At 36.6% G+C, this 16,481-nt stretch overlaps 1 protein-coding gene across 6 annotated transcripts in view; it reads right to left on the reverse strand.

Annotated features, from left to right (window-relative positions):
- Positions 1-1,422: 1,422 nt before the first annotated feature.
- LOC117394412 (ankyrin repeat and IBR domain-containing protein 1-like) overlaps positions 1,423-16,481 on the reverse strand; it is a 75,942-nt gene continuing 60,883 nt past the window's right edge. For 2 of the 6 annotated variants that reach the window (XM_033992655.3, XM_033992656.3), the window contains exons 10-21: positions 16,240-16,328; positions 15,616-15,746; positions 13,057-13,191; positions 12,299-12,385; positions 12,142-12,208; positions 11,618-11,763; positions 10,670-10,848; positions 9,986-10,037; positions 9,750-9,824; positions 5,652-5,763; positions 4,951-5,084; positions 1,423-4,360 (exon numbers count right to left, since the gene is read on the reverse strand). In XM_033992655.3, coding sequence (XP_033848546.3) covers positions 3,584-4,360; positions 4,951-5,084; positions 5,652-5,763; positions 9,750-9,824; positions 9,986-10,037; positions 10,670-10,848; positions 11,618-11,763; positions 12,142-12,208; positions 12,299-12,385; positions 13,057-13,191; positions 15,616-15,746; positions 16,240-16,328 — 1,984 coding nt within the window. In that variant the 3' untranslated portion in view covers positions 1,423-3,583. The remainder of the gene's footprint in view (positions 4,361-4,950; positions 5,085-5,651; positions 5,764-9,749; positions 9,825-9,985; positions 10,038-10,669; positions 10,849-11,617; positions 11,764-12,141; positions 12,209-12,298; positions 12,386-13,056; positions 13,192-15,615; positions 15,747-16,239; positions 16,329-16,481) is intronic. The other 4 variants (XM_033992657.3, XM_033992660.3, XM_033992661.3 and 1 more) reach the window with 4 other exon arrangements.

Consider the following 16,481-nt stretch of genomic DNA (forward strand, 5'->3'; position numbering starts at 1 on the left):
CCACTTCTAAATATAGCACTGAAGAAGAGACCTTTGAGGTCATGAAAGATAAATTATTGTTTAGTTACTTGTCCAAAACTAGACTAAAAATTTAGTCAGTTGTATAGAGAAAAAAAAAAAAAAAATCAAGATATGTACAGTGCTCACCCGTTATAACACGCCCCGTTATAGTGCGGAATCGGTTATAACACGGTAGGGTCGTGGCTCCCATTTGCTCCATAATGCCACTACAGTAGCCCTTTTATACTCGTTATAAAGGTGGAACACAAATAGCACAGTCTTGTAACTATGGCTCCCCACTATAGCGTTGTAAAGGGTGAGCACTGTATATTTATAATCAATAGGCTATGACATAATAAACTACATATTACATATTTGTTATTTTACCTTGATGGTGAATCCATGTGTTGATTACCTAATTTAAATGTGTGTTTAATTAACCAAAAACAAACTGAATTAACAAACATGTATTCCACAGTAGATAAAAGATTTCAACTTTCTTTGGTTGTTATTAGGTAGCTAATGAGTTGTTTGAAGATCTGCCTGATGCAGACACATTTCACTGAAGCTCTGCCTCTGCTTCTGCTAGTTCGCCTCCCAAAGAGCAAGGACCACCCACTTTCACTTTACGTTCTGAAACAAAAACAGCTAACCCGGGCCTAGGCCTTCTTGAGATGGTTTGTAAGAAGCATGACATGAAAATGCGAATCTTCGCCTTACAAATTACAAAATAGCCGCTTTGAAAGGAAAAGATAGTAAGCGGTTTGATTATGCTTCAAGTTGCACAGAAGAATAATGAATTTATTGGATTTTTTGTGTTGTAATAATAATAATAACACTGTTTTATCCATATCTAAATTAATATCTATTCATAATATATTCCTTATTTCACTACTAATTGGTAACATTATGGTATTAGTGTGAAGCTACATTTCAGAAGAAAAAATAGTAAGAAATATTGTAAGACATTTAATTTCACTTGAAAAACAAAAACCTAAAAGAAAGGCTTTATTTTTTTTTTCTTACTCGTTTTTACCTCTAGCTACAATCACTGGTCTACATTTTATTATTATTTGGTTACTTGCTTCTTTGATTGTTTTTTGTTTCGTTTTTTTTTTACTTGAAGAAGTTTCAAAATCAGTACAACCCTATATATTATACAACTGAACTTCTGGAAGCAGCAGAAACCTTCAATCTACAGCATTGTATTTGAAATATTTGCATATACTGTACATAGTAAAATAAAAATAAAAAAGCAAACAACCAAAAGATTTTGAGCACAACAAAAAATGGGACCAGTAATAAATGTTGCTCGGATTAATCAGCAAGTGGAATTTCTTTAAAGCCAGGCTCAAGACGAAAAGGAAATACAGTAGAACACGTTTTGAAGACGAGAAGTAAAATAAACAGATCCAGACAAGGTAAGTTTTACACAGTTTTTATTAAGAGTAAAACTTAACCGATACTTTCATTAATTGGCCAGACATCAAACATTACTTATTTCCATATATAAACTGGGAATGTATCAAGTATAGACTATGAAAGTGCAAATAGCATTTCAAGCTTAAGTTGCTCTTTACAATATAAAATTTAACTGGGTTACAAAATAGGTTTGCCAATTTTTAAAGTCATTTGCCATGACAGATTTTAAAATTCTGTAACAAGAAAATAAAAATGTAATTTAATATGACCTATTTTTTCATGCACAGAATACTGCTACACAGAAGTAGACAATGGTTAAACTCCACAACTTAAACAATGGTTACAAAACACGACTCCCACAAAGTTCACTAACTCCATATACAGAACTCTTACACAGCTTTACTTTGCAAGACATAATTCAATGCAATACACTTTTTTTTTTTTGCAACTGTTTTAATTAAAAAACTACAATTAGTAGTACAGTCACACACTAATTTAGGGAAAGACCGATTTTAACATTAAAACCGAGAAAAGATTGGAAAAAAAATCTTGTATTAAATTTCAATATTGTAAAAAGAAAGCAATAGATCCAATTAAATTTTACAGCCAAATATGCTGAAAGCTTGATTTGCTATTAAGATATCAGGGATTTTCAATTGCTCATTCATAATGAGCCAGCATTTAAGCCAGGTCCTGCATCTCTAGTGTTCTTCTACCATTTTAACCTCCAACATCAAAGCAAATTACGCACTTGCTGCTATGTACTTACACGTTATCGTTTTCAACTGTCATGCCTCAACCCAACAACCAACATTTATCTTTTAATTAAACAAAACATAAACAATGTTTCAATGAAATCCAAAAGAGTTAACCAACAGCGACCAGGATGCATTTGGCTATAGTCATGTAAGAATTGTATGGTATATTCAATGTATTAATAAAAAAATAATAATAATAACAGGACAGAGAGCCTTAAAAAAATAAAAAATAAATTGGTCAGTTTATTTGGATACTTTTTTTTTTTTTTTGACAAATGCACTACATACATTTTTTACAGGATTTTGTTTAGTCTGTATGCATGCGTCAGGAAATATTAATTAAATGTGGTAATAAATAAAATGGATTTACAAAAAGGCACGGCAATGGACTGCGAAAAACAGCTTTCTATTGCAGAGCTGCTCATGCTTCGGTTTTCAAATTATCAATGGCACAGTGCGAAAATACTTTGCTAAGTTAGGAAAGAAAACTGACTGAACTTCTAATAAAGTGTCTTCGTTGATCAATAGTGCCTCTACTTTTATTTAATTTGAATCAGCAACTTTGAACTAAAATAACTGACAGCAGAGCTTGTACAGCGTGCAACACAGTCACTGGTAACTATTAATATTGTTAAAATGGTATAAGGAAAATGTCTGATTGGTTTGTAGCAATGCAGGCACAACTTGCATTTGATAAACCTACTGAAATATGCTTCAATTAATTACAGTTTGGCACCTTTTGGTAGAATACAGGCATAGCTCTTGTTTTTTGTACAAACGAGACCAACCCACCTCTTTGATTGTACTTCAGACATTGCTGCACATACGGCACTGCAAAGAAGCATCATCAGCTCCCGTCCAGCGGTTCACTTTCTAATCAAGCTGTCTGATCACATCACTCAATAATGCTTGCATTAAAAAAAGACAAGAGTGGAGTGCTGCAATGCTGTTCATATACAAAGTACTGGTTGTTATTTTATTTTAAAAGCCTAATCTATATACATGTTTGAGAATATCTAGTCTAGAGCAACATTCTTTAAATCCAACACTTTTGAATTTTGTCATCAATGGAAGTGCTTTTTTAACAAAAAACAAACACCGTTTTTTTGTATATGCACTGCAACTGATCAGACTTATAGTTTGCTATTATGTATTTTATTTACCCACAAAATACTAGAGGACTTCATCATGGTATCCAAAGGGCTACGATGCCTTTTCTGTTACTATACAAGAATGTCTGCAATTCCACGTTATCTCATTTCCCTCCCACAAGTGAGGTGAAAAACTGTCTGTAGTGCTATTAAAAAAAAAAGAAAAAGAAAATAATCCACTGCCACTGCTGCTAATAAGCCAATCAAAGTGTTTATGACTTTACAGGTCAGTTACATCTCTTTCTGGCATGTTCAAACCAGGTGGACCTGCTCCTCCCATTCTGGCACAGTAGTACTACTACTACTAGGTTGAGGATTGGAGCTGGGGTCACATTCCGACATGCTTGTTAGACTAAGTTCAGCGCTACAGTGGGGGTCTTCACTTTCTGGTTCTGGATCCTGTGTACCAGTGGTCTCCTGTAAAATGCCTCTCTCTACCTGGACAGCCATGCTACCTTCACTGACTGCTGCGGCTTCGAAGAGGACGTGCTCTTCCTCCTGGGTCTGGGGCACCTCCTCTGTTTTGAAGGGCTCCACTTCTTCTGCAGTGCTAAGAGGCTGCGAGTCCAGGTCTGTTTCTGAGGGCATGGAGGGGATCAGTGCTATGCTCTGAGGGTTCATGTCATGAAACCAGGCCATGATGTTCCCCAGGAGGTTTGCATTCACAGAAGGATCGTGATTTGTGGAGTCTGTGTCGCTGGAGGAGGAGAAGAGCCCCCCAGGATCCTCCCCGAAACGGCGCAGGTTGTCAAAGCGGTCCCCAGCATAGGGGTTGTTCACAGCCCCCAGCCTCATCAGACTGTCACCCAGTTCCAGCAGCTCGGAGCTGCTCAGAGCTGCCCTCGGGATCTCCATGCTCCGGGGGGCTGGGTCCAGCCGGGAGGGCAGGGAAGAACCAATGGCCCCCAATGAGGGTTCATTGTTGAGAAACTCTTGGGCCTCTCCACCCGTGGCCAGCCCGGACTCCTGTAGTGAGAGCTGGATGGCTAGGCGAATATTCGGATCATCTTCATCAAGAGAGCTCAGAGCCTGAAAAAATACATGTTAGAACACAAGCATTATCTGCCATGGAGCTTGGAAATAGAGCTTGTGTGAATTTTTTTAATTTATTTATTTTTGCATAAGAAAGTGGACTTTAATATGTATTTACAGTGAAAACCGCTTGACAATCACTGGTTAATTGAATCAACTGCATATTGTAATAAAAATTGCATTCCCTCTGTAGTTCAACCAAAACAAAACCTACCGTTTAATTGAATTAATCTGTGATCAACATAAGAGTATACAAACATTATTTAAAAAAGGTTTGCACGGTATGTCTTAAAATAGTAAATAACTGGACTGCAGTTGTGAGACAAACAATAGTTTTTTTATTCTTCTACTTAATTAAAACAGTACTGAAATAATAATAATAATAATAATAATAATAATAATAATAATAATAATAATAATAATAATAATAATAATAATAATAATACTACATTAAATTAAATAAATATATACATATATAAACAGAGGAAAACAAAGACCCTTCACCCACAGTAGCTGTAGGTATATTCAGTTTGGAAGCATGCAGCAAAGCAAATGGGAAAGGAGAGAAAGCAGAGGAGGGCAGGTACCTGCAGCGAGTCCTGGTTTTCAGAGCGACTGACAGGGGTATAGTCATGAAGCGAAGAGCTTTGCAGAATACTCATAGAAGCAGAACTCACCATGGAGGTACCGTGTCTCCAGCTGCTACCACCCTCCTGGGTATCTATTAGAGAGGCAATGGTGTTAATTACCGCTCTCACTAAGAACACATACGTGCCAATACATTGATAGAGTGACCTTGCCAAATAAACTAATAGGAGGTATGGGGTAACCTTGTGAGATACAACAGAAGCCTTACCATATTGGGGACAGTAGCCCACATCATAAAACCACTACAAACCCCTTGTGTTTGGGAAAGGCCAAGGACTGAATTGCATGCATGGCACCAGTTAATTACGGACTCACCTGAATACAAAAAACAAGATGAACCACACATTTGTCATCTAATAAAAAAACTGAAATTTCCTACCAAGTAACATCATTTGTGATTTTTTGTTTCATATTTTTTGTCTATATTGTACAGTATTTATAGCTGATGTATTTACATTGTTTAGTGTATGAACCAAATCTAGCTAGTAACACAGTATTTATTTAATTGCTTTAGCTTTTCTTAAAGCCTGCCTGTGCGAGCTACGCTATTTTCTGAAAACAGAAAGCATTCTTTGTTCAGATCTGTTAAACTACTGTAGCAACGTTCGACTGTTATGATATGAAGGACCAGGTTTTGTACCTAAAGTGCTCTCACTGGGGTCATCAGGATCTGGAGTATTGCTGCGCAGACTGTGCATGTCTCCACGGCGCCGCTGTCTGTGTCTCCTGCGGTACTGAAACTCAGCATATTCCTAAACAAACGAGAGGAGCACAGGCAAATTAACCTCTGCCTTTCGGACTACAGTTTGTGATGCTACTTAGCTCAGCCCCACAATGCTGATTATGAACAAGCTACCAAACCATCCTGCTTACAATCAGGCTGCAGAAAATGGCCTTTGACCCCTCCTTGATGTCAGGAAGCTGTAAAAGGTCTTCAAAATGAAACCCAACAAGACACTCCATTTCACAAATGAAACAGGAATGTGCAAAAACCTTCAATAGCACCAACGTTAAACCAGAGCCATTTCAAATATATTTATATTATTAGAAGCAACCCTCTAATCTAGTTCTGGTATTATGTCTGATGTCAACTTTAAGATTTTATTTGCTTTTATTTACATGCACTTCTAAAAGGATTTGAACTTCACACACAGTGCCATCACAAATATCTGCACAACCTGGCCCTTCCTATGAATGCACAATAAAAACAAAGAGGAAAATAAAGAAGTACCTGCACTCCTAGATAGGGAGTGACAATAACTTTTCAGAAAGGGATTCTTCTTCATTTATGGTCTAATTTACATATTCAATGAAAAGAGTACTTCATTGTATGTGAAACAGGATTTAACAAGCACAAAATGGAAAGAGGAAATATTTGGTGTAGTTTTTATTTTCCAGGAAGATGGCTTTTAGTATCTTTTCCAGATATGAACAACTATTTTCAGAAAAGATACGTGTTTTTATATTATGTTAACATAATTGTTAATAAATGTTACTTGTTACAGAAAATAAATCATGATTCAGCTGATGAAGATTCAGCTCCTACTCTGGATAAGATTTGTTTTAAACACAACGGCACAGTGCTGAATATATCAATTATTACAAGTGGACAAAGAAAAAATATTTTAAAACACACATGAGCAGATAGAATGACAGACAAAACAAATATGTACACAGAATATATACACAGATTATACAAAAAAGCTGATGTGCTGTTCAAGAACAGCCTAAGTAAGCGCAAAGAGAAAACCCTGAAGTTCATAATGAATAATTACAAGGCAACATGCATTGTTGTGTTGACCTGCGAATGGTGAGATACGTGCATTTCAAATTAGCTGGCCTACAGCAGCATTTCCAACTGCGACTTCATCAAATGTATAATTAGGAAAAATAAAGTTTTGTCATTTTTGGGGGTCTGGACATTCTCCAGTAACTACAGTTGCAGACAAAAGTATTGACAACCTAACTTAATACATGATAATTCTAGAAAACTTGTTAAATACAAGCATTTAGTGAACATTAGCCATTAATTAATATGACAAAGACCAAAATACCGAATTTCTGGTAGTTTAACAAACAATATACATAAAAAAACAGAAATTACAGCACTTAAGTAATTTCAAATATTTATTACTGACAACAGTATTGGCACTTTACAGTAAAAGTGTAAAAATATGAATTATTTCTGTTGAACGTTTTGGCAAAACAGCAGATGATGGTCAAGACAACATATTTGGGAAATGTCTACAAAACAGTATCAAAGAAATATGCAATATCGAAATCCACAATCAGAGCAATAAATCAGAAGTACCACAGAGCAAATGAAACTGAAACGTTTGAAAGAAGTGGACGTCTAAATAATATTATGGGTACAGTAGGTAGAAGAATTGTCAGAGCAGCTAAAAAGGAAGTATTAGATGCAACAGGCATAATAGTGTACAAAAGAACTGTACAAAGGCACCTAAACACACAAGAGTTGTATGCACATAGACCTCACTGCAAACCACTTTTAAAGAAAACTAATAAAAACAAACAAATTTGCCAATGATACCATCTGCTCGTACGCTGAATGGCAGACAGTGTATCTTCCAACACGACAACGATCCAAAGCATACCGCTAAGTCAACTCTAGAATTCTTGAAGAAAATGAAGATAAAAGTGCTGGAATGTCCTCTGCAATCCAATAGGACTGATCTGAAAAAAGCTGTAGACAGTGAGGGAAAAACTATTTATAATGTATATGAATAAAAAAAATCATTTCTAACAAGACTTTCTATAAAGTGAAATGCTCTTTGATAAAAAAGACTCAGAAATGTTTACTGCAAGTCTGTGTTTTCTGTTTGGAAACACAAGGCAACATTCCAGCCTCAAACGTCAAAGCTTCAAATAGCAGACAAATGTAACATGTTCAAACAGGGTTGAACGTCTCCTTGACGAGAGAGATGCGATAAAGATTTTTATCGATGTTGTTTACGACACCCTGCTGGGACAGACTAGAAACATTAACTGGACAATCAACTGGGCAATTTAGTATGTAAAGAAAGGACATTTATTTGGGGGAGCAGAACAGAAATTTGGAATAAACTACAAAATACCTAACAAGAGTTATATCCTTTCAAATGTTTTTAATTCTCAACTGTTATAATCAATTTTGTCACGCAGAGGTGTGACTGGAGAAACTATTAAATTGATCTATATATCATGGATAAAAATTGTATTCCTGCATCTGGGGTGGACCCATTTAACTCTAAACACCTTTCATTACTTCAAACAAGTTTAAAACACAATTAAGAAATATGCCTTACAAGCCAAGCATTGTGTATCAAATCTGTCTGAGCTGAAGGAAATATGCAAGACAAAATGGGCCCAGATTTCACCAACATGATGTAACATACTGGTTAAGAATTATCATAAACGTCTGAAAGCTGTAATAAAAGTAAAAGGAGGACACACAAAATACTAAAGCAGGGGTGCCAATACTTTTGTCATGAATGAATACTTTAAATTAAATAAGTTTGTTGTTCTTTGATCAAGATTATTTGTCAAATTACTAGAAATTGTGTATTTTGCTTTATTAAAAAGTGGTTAAAGGTTACTAAACACTTATCCTTAATCTGTTACCTTAAATTATGGTATAATAAGTGTAGGGTGCCAAGACTTTTGTCTGCGATTGCATTTTTGTCTGCGATTGCATATTTTTCTTTTGTTGGCTGTTTACTAGCATACCATAGTCTTTAATACATATTAACAAACTGGAGCACTGCGGGCCATCTGAGCATGTTTGATGAAAACAAAAGTTTTTGAAGAGTGTTTTATCATTATATGAGTAAAGGTCCTTCACACCTGACAACAGTAAAGAACGTGGTCTGTCCTTGAATCCCTGTTCTATTATAAAATGCTTACTGAGTAACAGCTGCAGTTTTTTTTTTACTAAGCTTTATTTATACTCTGAAACCTGTTCAATAAAAAAAGAAAGATACACCCTATTTAATAAATTACTAGAATGGGTTGGAAACGTTCTGTGATTTTAAAAAAATTCACAGGGAAAGCAGAAAATTATTTTAAATATTACAACCACACTTATTGTTTGAGACACAGAGGGCCATCTTAGTCATCAATGTGGCCAGTATGCAATGCAAGATAAATTTCACTTGATACATGTAAGAAATTAAATTAAAAAAATGGTCATATTTGTTTTTTTGATTTCATTGGTTTGATTTGATGGATGCCGTTATTCATGTTTTATGTTGTAATAATCAGTCTTACTAGCATTTAGAGAACAGCCCAGGTAATGCAAGGACCAGGTGAAAACATACAGGCTCTAACAATTCCCATATATCCAAAACAGCCAGCATGCAGACAGGCACATGCGACCAGCCTTGAGCTACCACCAGTAAAAACACTGTCAGCAACAATAAGGAAAAAACACAGTATTCTGTACCACTGATGAAGGTATTAGTTGGAACGTTTGGTTACTTGACTTTCTAAATATTCTCTTGTACTACTGTATGCATCAGTTTTGCCTTTGCCAATCCATGACTCAACCCATAACTGTAACTGACAGCAATGACTGTTCTGATATGCAGCTGCAAGCATCTCGAATTCTCAAAAGGGGACATCATTTTACAGTTTTTGAGGGGGGGTTATGATAAATAAATAAATAAATAAATAAATAAATAAATAAATAAAAGTCTGTATTTTTTTAGTATGAGAATGTTGATGGTCACTTCGGTAATACCTGCTGCTGGAATCCTGAATTTTGACAGTTTTCTCTTTGATCATTCCCTCCAAGTACTGATTGATTCCTCAGGATCTTTAGATTAGAACAGAATAACACTTGAGTGATCTTCCTGCTACAAAACCACTAGGCAACTGAAACGCTAACTTACTGAAAGCAACTTTTTAGGTTTATACATATAGTAGCTGTGTACATGAAGACAACATTAACAGGCGGGCTGCATCACAGATAGTTACCTCAGGTGATGCAAAACCTAAGTATTCCCAGTCCCACGTCCCTCCAGCAAAGCTGCAAAAAACAAAACAAAATACAGCATGCAATGTTTTTTCTTCACAAAATACTTTACACTAATATTTTAATCAAGGTACACACAATAACACTAATGAAACTCACTCACCTTGTGCAATAAAGTAATAGACATATCTTTAGTAATTGACAGTGAAATGTACTGAAGCTGAAAGTATTTGTATGATCACTGTAGTTTACATGGGCTACTTTTGTAAAGTATCATCAAATCTGACAGTTTTGCTACCTATCATCCAAACTTAGCAAATTAGACTAATGTCTTGGCAAGAATGTTTTGTTAATGTGTTACAGCACAAAAGACACTGACTTCTGTCAAAATTATTTTACTGAGTTTCCTTTTATTACTGTTGATTGAGTGTTGATTATTATTATTATTATTATTATTATTATTAATTTCTTAGCCAGGGCGACTTACAGTTGAGTTCACCCAGCAACAGACATTAAAAGTCTGCTCGAGTCTGTATCAGTTCTCGTTTATGGTGTTCTATGATGTGAAGGAGGTTTTCGATAAGGGACTGCCTTTACTTGTTGTTTTTCGGGGGTAGTGGAGAGCACACCTGACTCATTCCGTAGCAATCTGAGGCTGGAAGAGTGTGAAGACAATGATTACTTACTTGCGCCGGGGAGCTTCAGGAGAGTCATTAGGGGCAACGCCACGGGCCACAGAGGCCAGGAACTCCTGTCTTTTTTGCTGAACAAGGCATGCTGCTCTGATTATTTTATGGCGAGGGGTGCGGAGGTAAGGCCGGTTTACTTTCTGAGCAAGGTCTTCCGTTACCATCTCCAAGTCAGTCTGAAAATGAAGGAGGAGATTGTAACAAAGCTGCTCTGTTCACTGCAGGCCACACCATGCTGACTGCAGCCAACGCATCTAGCTTGTGGGAACATGCATGTCACCGTAGTCTCCAGTGAAAATAAATAGGGGAATGCACAGAATTTGCTGATACCTGACCTGAACAAAACATAAATGAAGGGACTGCAGGCAAAATGTAAACACAGCAGCAATTACTTGAAGCTGGTTCTAATTCCAAAAAAGTACTGAAAGTTAGGTTAAACTCGGAACACAATACACAAAAAAAACAAAGGCAGGGTTTAAAACATCTCACATGTGTTGTCTGGAACCAACTCCCCAGTAATGTTGTTGAAGCTGACACCCTGGGATCAATAAGCTACTAACAACCAAACGAGCAAGATGGGCTGAATGGCCTCCTCTCGTTTGTAAACCTTCTTATGTTCTTATGTTTTAACTTATATAGATGTGTTACTACTGGCTCTATAAACATCTTTCTTAAATATAATTAAATGTCTGCTTACTAGGTATAGTATGTGCACATACTAAGATTTGGTCAACAGTCAGCACTGAGTGCTCTGCACAAATAGCATTAGGTGTAAAGGAAATAAAACAAAAATTACAAATAAATATATAACACATATTAAAGGAATCTAAATTCAATGACAAATGTTTCAATCAGACATCTTTTTCAATATCTGATTTATATGTCACATACTATTTTTTATATATATCACTTAAATGTATCCCAAATACAGATACATTTGCTTACCTGCATGAGCTCAAATATTTCCTTCTTTGTACTTTTTGGTTCAAGAAAGAATCCGTACGGATAAGAACACTTGAGGATACGGCGAGTTTTCAAGAGCTCACAGACTGCATCTTCAATGAAGGTTGTATCAGGAGGGCCTCCTTCTGCTACAGTTGGGGTGGGGAGAAAGACAGGCCATAGTAAATCATTAAAAGTATCTTGTAAAAATTATATTGGGGGACCGGTTACCTTAAAGATAGCTCATTGGTTTAGTGGATGTACAATAGTTACCTCCTTGTCACGGTTGGTAGTATTTTAAAGCCAGGTGGTTGGTAGAGGCTTATCATAACTGGTTAATGAATTCTGAACTACAATTTTACCCCAATACAGCACAGGGTTGAGGACAGCACAGTGGTGTAGCTCAGGAACATGCCACACAGTTTTTAAAACTGACCAAGACATGAGCAAAAGATGCTGTGACTAAAAGGGAATATATACTACCAACTGGGATCTTGTATTCTGCTTAGCTACAGTGTATTCCTTACCTCCACTGAGGGCTCTGCTCAACTGTTCCATTTTTTCTTTGGCTGTTTTTAGTAGACGTTGCTCCAACTGCATGCAGAACAGAGAGCATGGTTCAGTTTGGATGTAGTAATATTATATTGTATAGTGTGATCAATACCATGTTCCACTGCAACATACCTGGTAACTGTGCTCGTGGTTCTTGTACCTTGTATAATAGTGCATAAAACGGTCAAGTTCCTGAAAGGTCTTGTGCTGTTTCTCAGCCTGAAACACAAAAGATTATTGCAGCTAAATAAACAAACCCACATGTTTTTACGTGCTTGTAGTGTTCATGGGTATTATTACTGGAATATTCTGGTTCCTGGTAATACTACCAGAAAACCTATTTTTCAACTACAGACAAGCCTGTATACAGTATTCAAGAATACAGGTGCCAATAAACAGCCAACATATGGTCCCGTATGGCATGATATCCTCTTAAGGAGATCTTACAATATTTCAATCTTACAAAAACAGAAATAATTGTTAATACTAGTTGTCTATCAATTTCTTTCAGGTGTGAAAAGTCTGTAAGCAACGAGGGACAAATTCAGATAATTTTAATGTGTAGTGCAGATAGTCAACAGGGTGTGGCTGCTGGACTTAAAAGAAACCATTCTAATCAGCATAATATATGATATTGCCTATAGTGCCTGACTTATTATTATTATTATTATTATTTATTTCTTAGCAGACGCCCTTATCCAGGGCGACTTACAATCGTAAGCAAAAACATTTCAAGCGTACTTATGGAACATTGTGTATATTGCTCTGTAACCATTTGTAATACTCGAACAGTTTTTTCAGTTTGATAAACAACATTGTCAATACAATGTAGCATTGAGCTCAACCATCTACATGTATTTAAAGGTCCAAGTGCTTTAAACGTCTTTCACCTCGACTGTCATCTCCTTGGACTGCTCTTCGACCTGCTGGATAACCTCGTAACGGGTACAGCGGTAATACCCTCCAGTGGATGAGCTGTGTTTCTTCCACTCCTCCAGGCAGATCCAGCAGAAGTCATATTTGCACTGAAACACAAGACACACTCTCATCACAATGGCCCCCAGCTAAAGGCCATCTCTAATCACAGTCTCCCTGTATTTTTAGTGATGTTCATAAGGGAGTTTAATACCAGCCCTGCATCCACCCACCCGTCTCCCCAAAGGGGCAACCTTCTGTAGGATATGCCCCAGGTCTGCTGCTCCGAAATAATTAATAGTTCAAAAATAAATTACAAACAAATCTGGGGTCTGAACAAGCCTGTGTAGGCCTGTATAGTTTTAGACAACAGGTAGTTATTAGTGTCATGAGAAAAAAAAAAACATTACTATTGAAGGAAATGACGATATAGGCAGCACAAGGCATATTAGGAATATACAGGATTTCAGGATTAACAGACAGATAGCAATTTACTCTTAAGAAAATGTATAGCTTAAGAAAATGTACCATTAACACAACCCAACTCTGAAATGTTGATCAAGTCTTTTTGCTCTTTGGCACAATACTACTGTTGCCATTTGCGATTTGGAATAAACATATAGGAAAACAAAAACACTAATAAGCCATTTTTTATTAAATCCCCACCAAAACATTATCAGCACATCTACATGAAGGAATGACCAAGTCATTCAATGAAAATTAGCACAATTCTTTATGAACACTGTAGCTTTAAAAGGGAGAAATAAAAAAAAAGAAATAATATGTCATCAATATGCAAATACCCTCTTCCCAAATTGAGGTCAATTACAAACTAGACAGGTCTGCATCTGTTATGTGTGCCACTGCTCTAAAAATAGCCAAGCCTTTGTTTGGGAGTAGCACAAGCAGTCATTTTTTTCTATGAATACCCAAGAGGAAAAGAGTGATGGTCTGAAATAGCTGTCCTAGAGAAACCCACTGTTCTGCAGCTTTATTCTATCAGCACTGGATAAAGCACCACGGGTCAAGTCTAGCAACATTTAGTACAAAACAACAGTGACACTGATGTACATTTATTTTAATCAAGCCCAGACCTACACTCATACTGGTTTTACGTAATCGGAGCCATTTCCTAGCAGTTTTCCAGCAAGGACATCGAGTTAAGCCTCCATTAACTAAATCATGGCAGGTGGAGCCCTTGGAGAGCTGGAGAGCCGGGACCTTTTATTTATTTATTTTTTTTTTTATCAAAGCCTGGCTCTGAGTGGAGAGCACTTGAATGTCACAATGAGTAGAATACAAAGCAAGGACGGCTTCTTTCAATCGAAATAATATAAATACAGCTCCCTATTGCAGCAACTGAAAGCAACTGGTACAAAAACACTGCTAGATGATGCTTGCCAAACTAATATACAATGTGTCACCTGGTAGTTTCTTAGAATGCCAGTTGTTTGCTTTGTAACTCTTTACAAAGTACCCAGTATGTTCAGGGATTGAATAGGCTCCTATAATGCTTGTGGAAAGCACAGAACTGGCTGCATTGAATATCAAAGTCCTCTTTTGACCCACAGAACAGGTTAGGCACAGCCATATAGAATGCAAGAACCCCCAATTATTGCATTTAATACAAGCTGCCTCAACGCTTCCAACACTCATGGGGAAAATATTTACAATTTAAGTTCTACAAACACTTGGCTTCTTCTGAAAGGCTAAATACAAATCAAGGTACAAATGAGAGTGTCAATAATACAGATGCTATTGTGTTGAGAGCCCCTGTGAACTAGGATCTCAGCATTCTTCCTTTGTTTTATGTACAGCATGACTGCCTGCCTGCCTGCCCACCCTTTACACTGCTCTAGAACACCTGGGCTCCATCAGTGTGAGCTGTTTCTGGTGAAAGATTGATATAAAAAAATTAAGCAGGGCCAAATCCTAACAATATAGTTACCACTTGAAGAGGGCAAAGCCATAAGCAAAAAAAAAAAATTGATATTTTACAGATTTTAAAACAACATTTGTTGTATAGTAACTCTAGACAAAATTATCAATTTTAAAATGTGACTGCTATTTTTTTTCTGCTTTATTAAATATTACGATTAACTTGTGAAATATCTTGAAATACCTATTTATAGATTGTGAAATAAGCATTTTTTTTTACTGTGAAAAAAATACAGCCCTACTTTTAAGACTGTCTACCTGGTGGCATTGCATGCATGGCTGAGTGACTGCATACTTCCGGCTCAGAGTGAGGTGTTGGGCAGACCAGTCATTTTGTAACACTCAGGTTATACTGCACTGTAACTGATTTGAATCCTGTGGTACAGATTAGATATAGTTCTGTTTTATCAGAAATTACAATTTGATTATTAATGATGCAAAAAGTAAATTTTGGTTTATTCTTAAATTTAATTTGTAAGTCAAAAATGACTAGCAAGAAGTGACCGGATAGTTATTATGGGGACAGATTGCTTGTGAGTCCCATTCCCCTAATGCATGGAAGTGTCATTGAAGCTATGGAAACCAGCCAGTCTCACCTTGGCGCACTGCATGTGGTTGCAGCCCTCATTCTTCTGAATTGGAGATTTGCAGTTGGCGCAGGGTTTGGAGTTGGTGAGTAACCACAAGCAGTTGGCCGCATCTTCATAAGCCTCATTCACGCCGACTACTTCAGGAGATTATGAGGAATGAAAATGGAATAGCTTAATAGTACACAATTAGGAGTTCCACATGACCTTTTCTCTCTTTTTTTTTTTTTTTTTTTTTACAACAATGCCTTTCCCAAGCTTTCTTAGACATATTCCCAAATGTAACAATGCTGGGGCATTGATAGAGTTTTGGACACTACAACTGATGTGGTTGCAGAAATAGGGCCCACAAAAGGACACTTTTTTAACTAAAACATCTCTTCTCCCTGCAGCAAAAACATTTTAAAAGCCATACTGGATCAGGTTTTAAAGAAGACAAATCTTTACACCTCTCGATTAGTTGACTCAATACACTATATTTAGAAGCCAACTGTTGCCAGATTTCAGTCTGCTATTGTCTGTCTTTCTTACTGTCAAATGCAGTGGAGTGTGGTGGGATGCAGTTGTACAACAGATTCCTAACACATAAAAAAGAAACAAAAAAGACTAATATTAGGTGATAAAAGCTCTTACGTTCTTCTGGTTTCATTTCTGAAACTTTCTGTAGCCACATCTTCCAGGTTTGGCAATCGCAGGGTTCATGGGCTTCTCCTAGACACTCCCTAGGGATAAACAAGAGGAATTCAAATTGCAGAACTTCAAAAGTCAAAATTGTTCTAACTACATATTAAATTAAAACTGTTCTAATCAAAAAATATCAGGCAAAGCAAACACACATTTTGGCTTATGCCTTTAAGAGAAAATATGTTCTGCTG

Source organism: Acipenser ruthenus, chromosome 3, assembly GCF_902713425.1.
Source record: "Acipenser ruthenus chromosome 3, fAciRut3.2 maternal haplotype, whole genome shotgun sequence".
NCBI lineage: Eukaryota > Metazoa > Chordata > Actinopteri > Acipenseriformes > Acipenseridae > Acipenser > Acipenser ruthenus.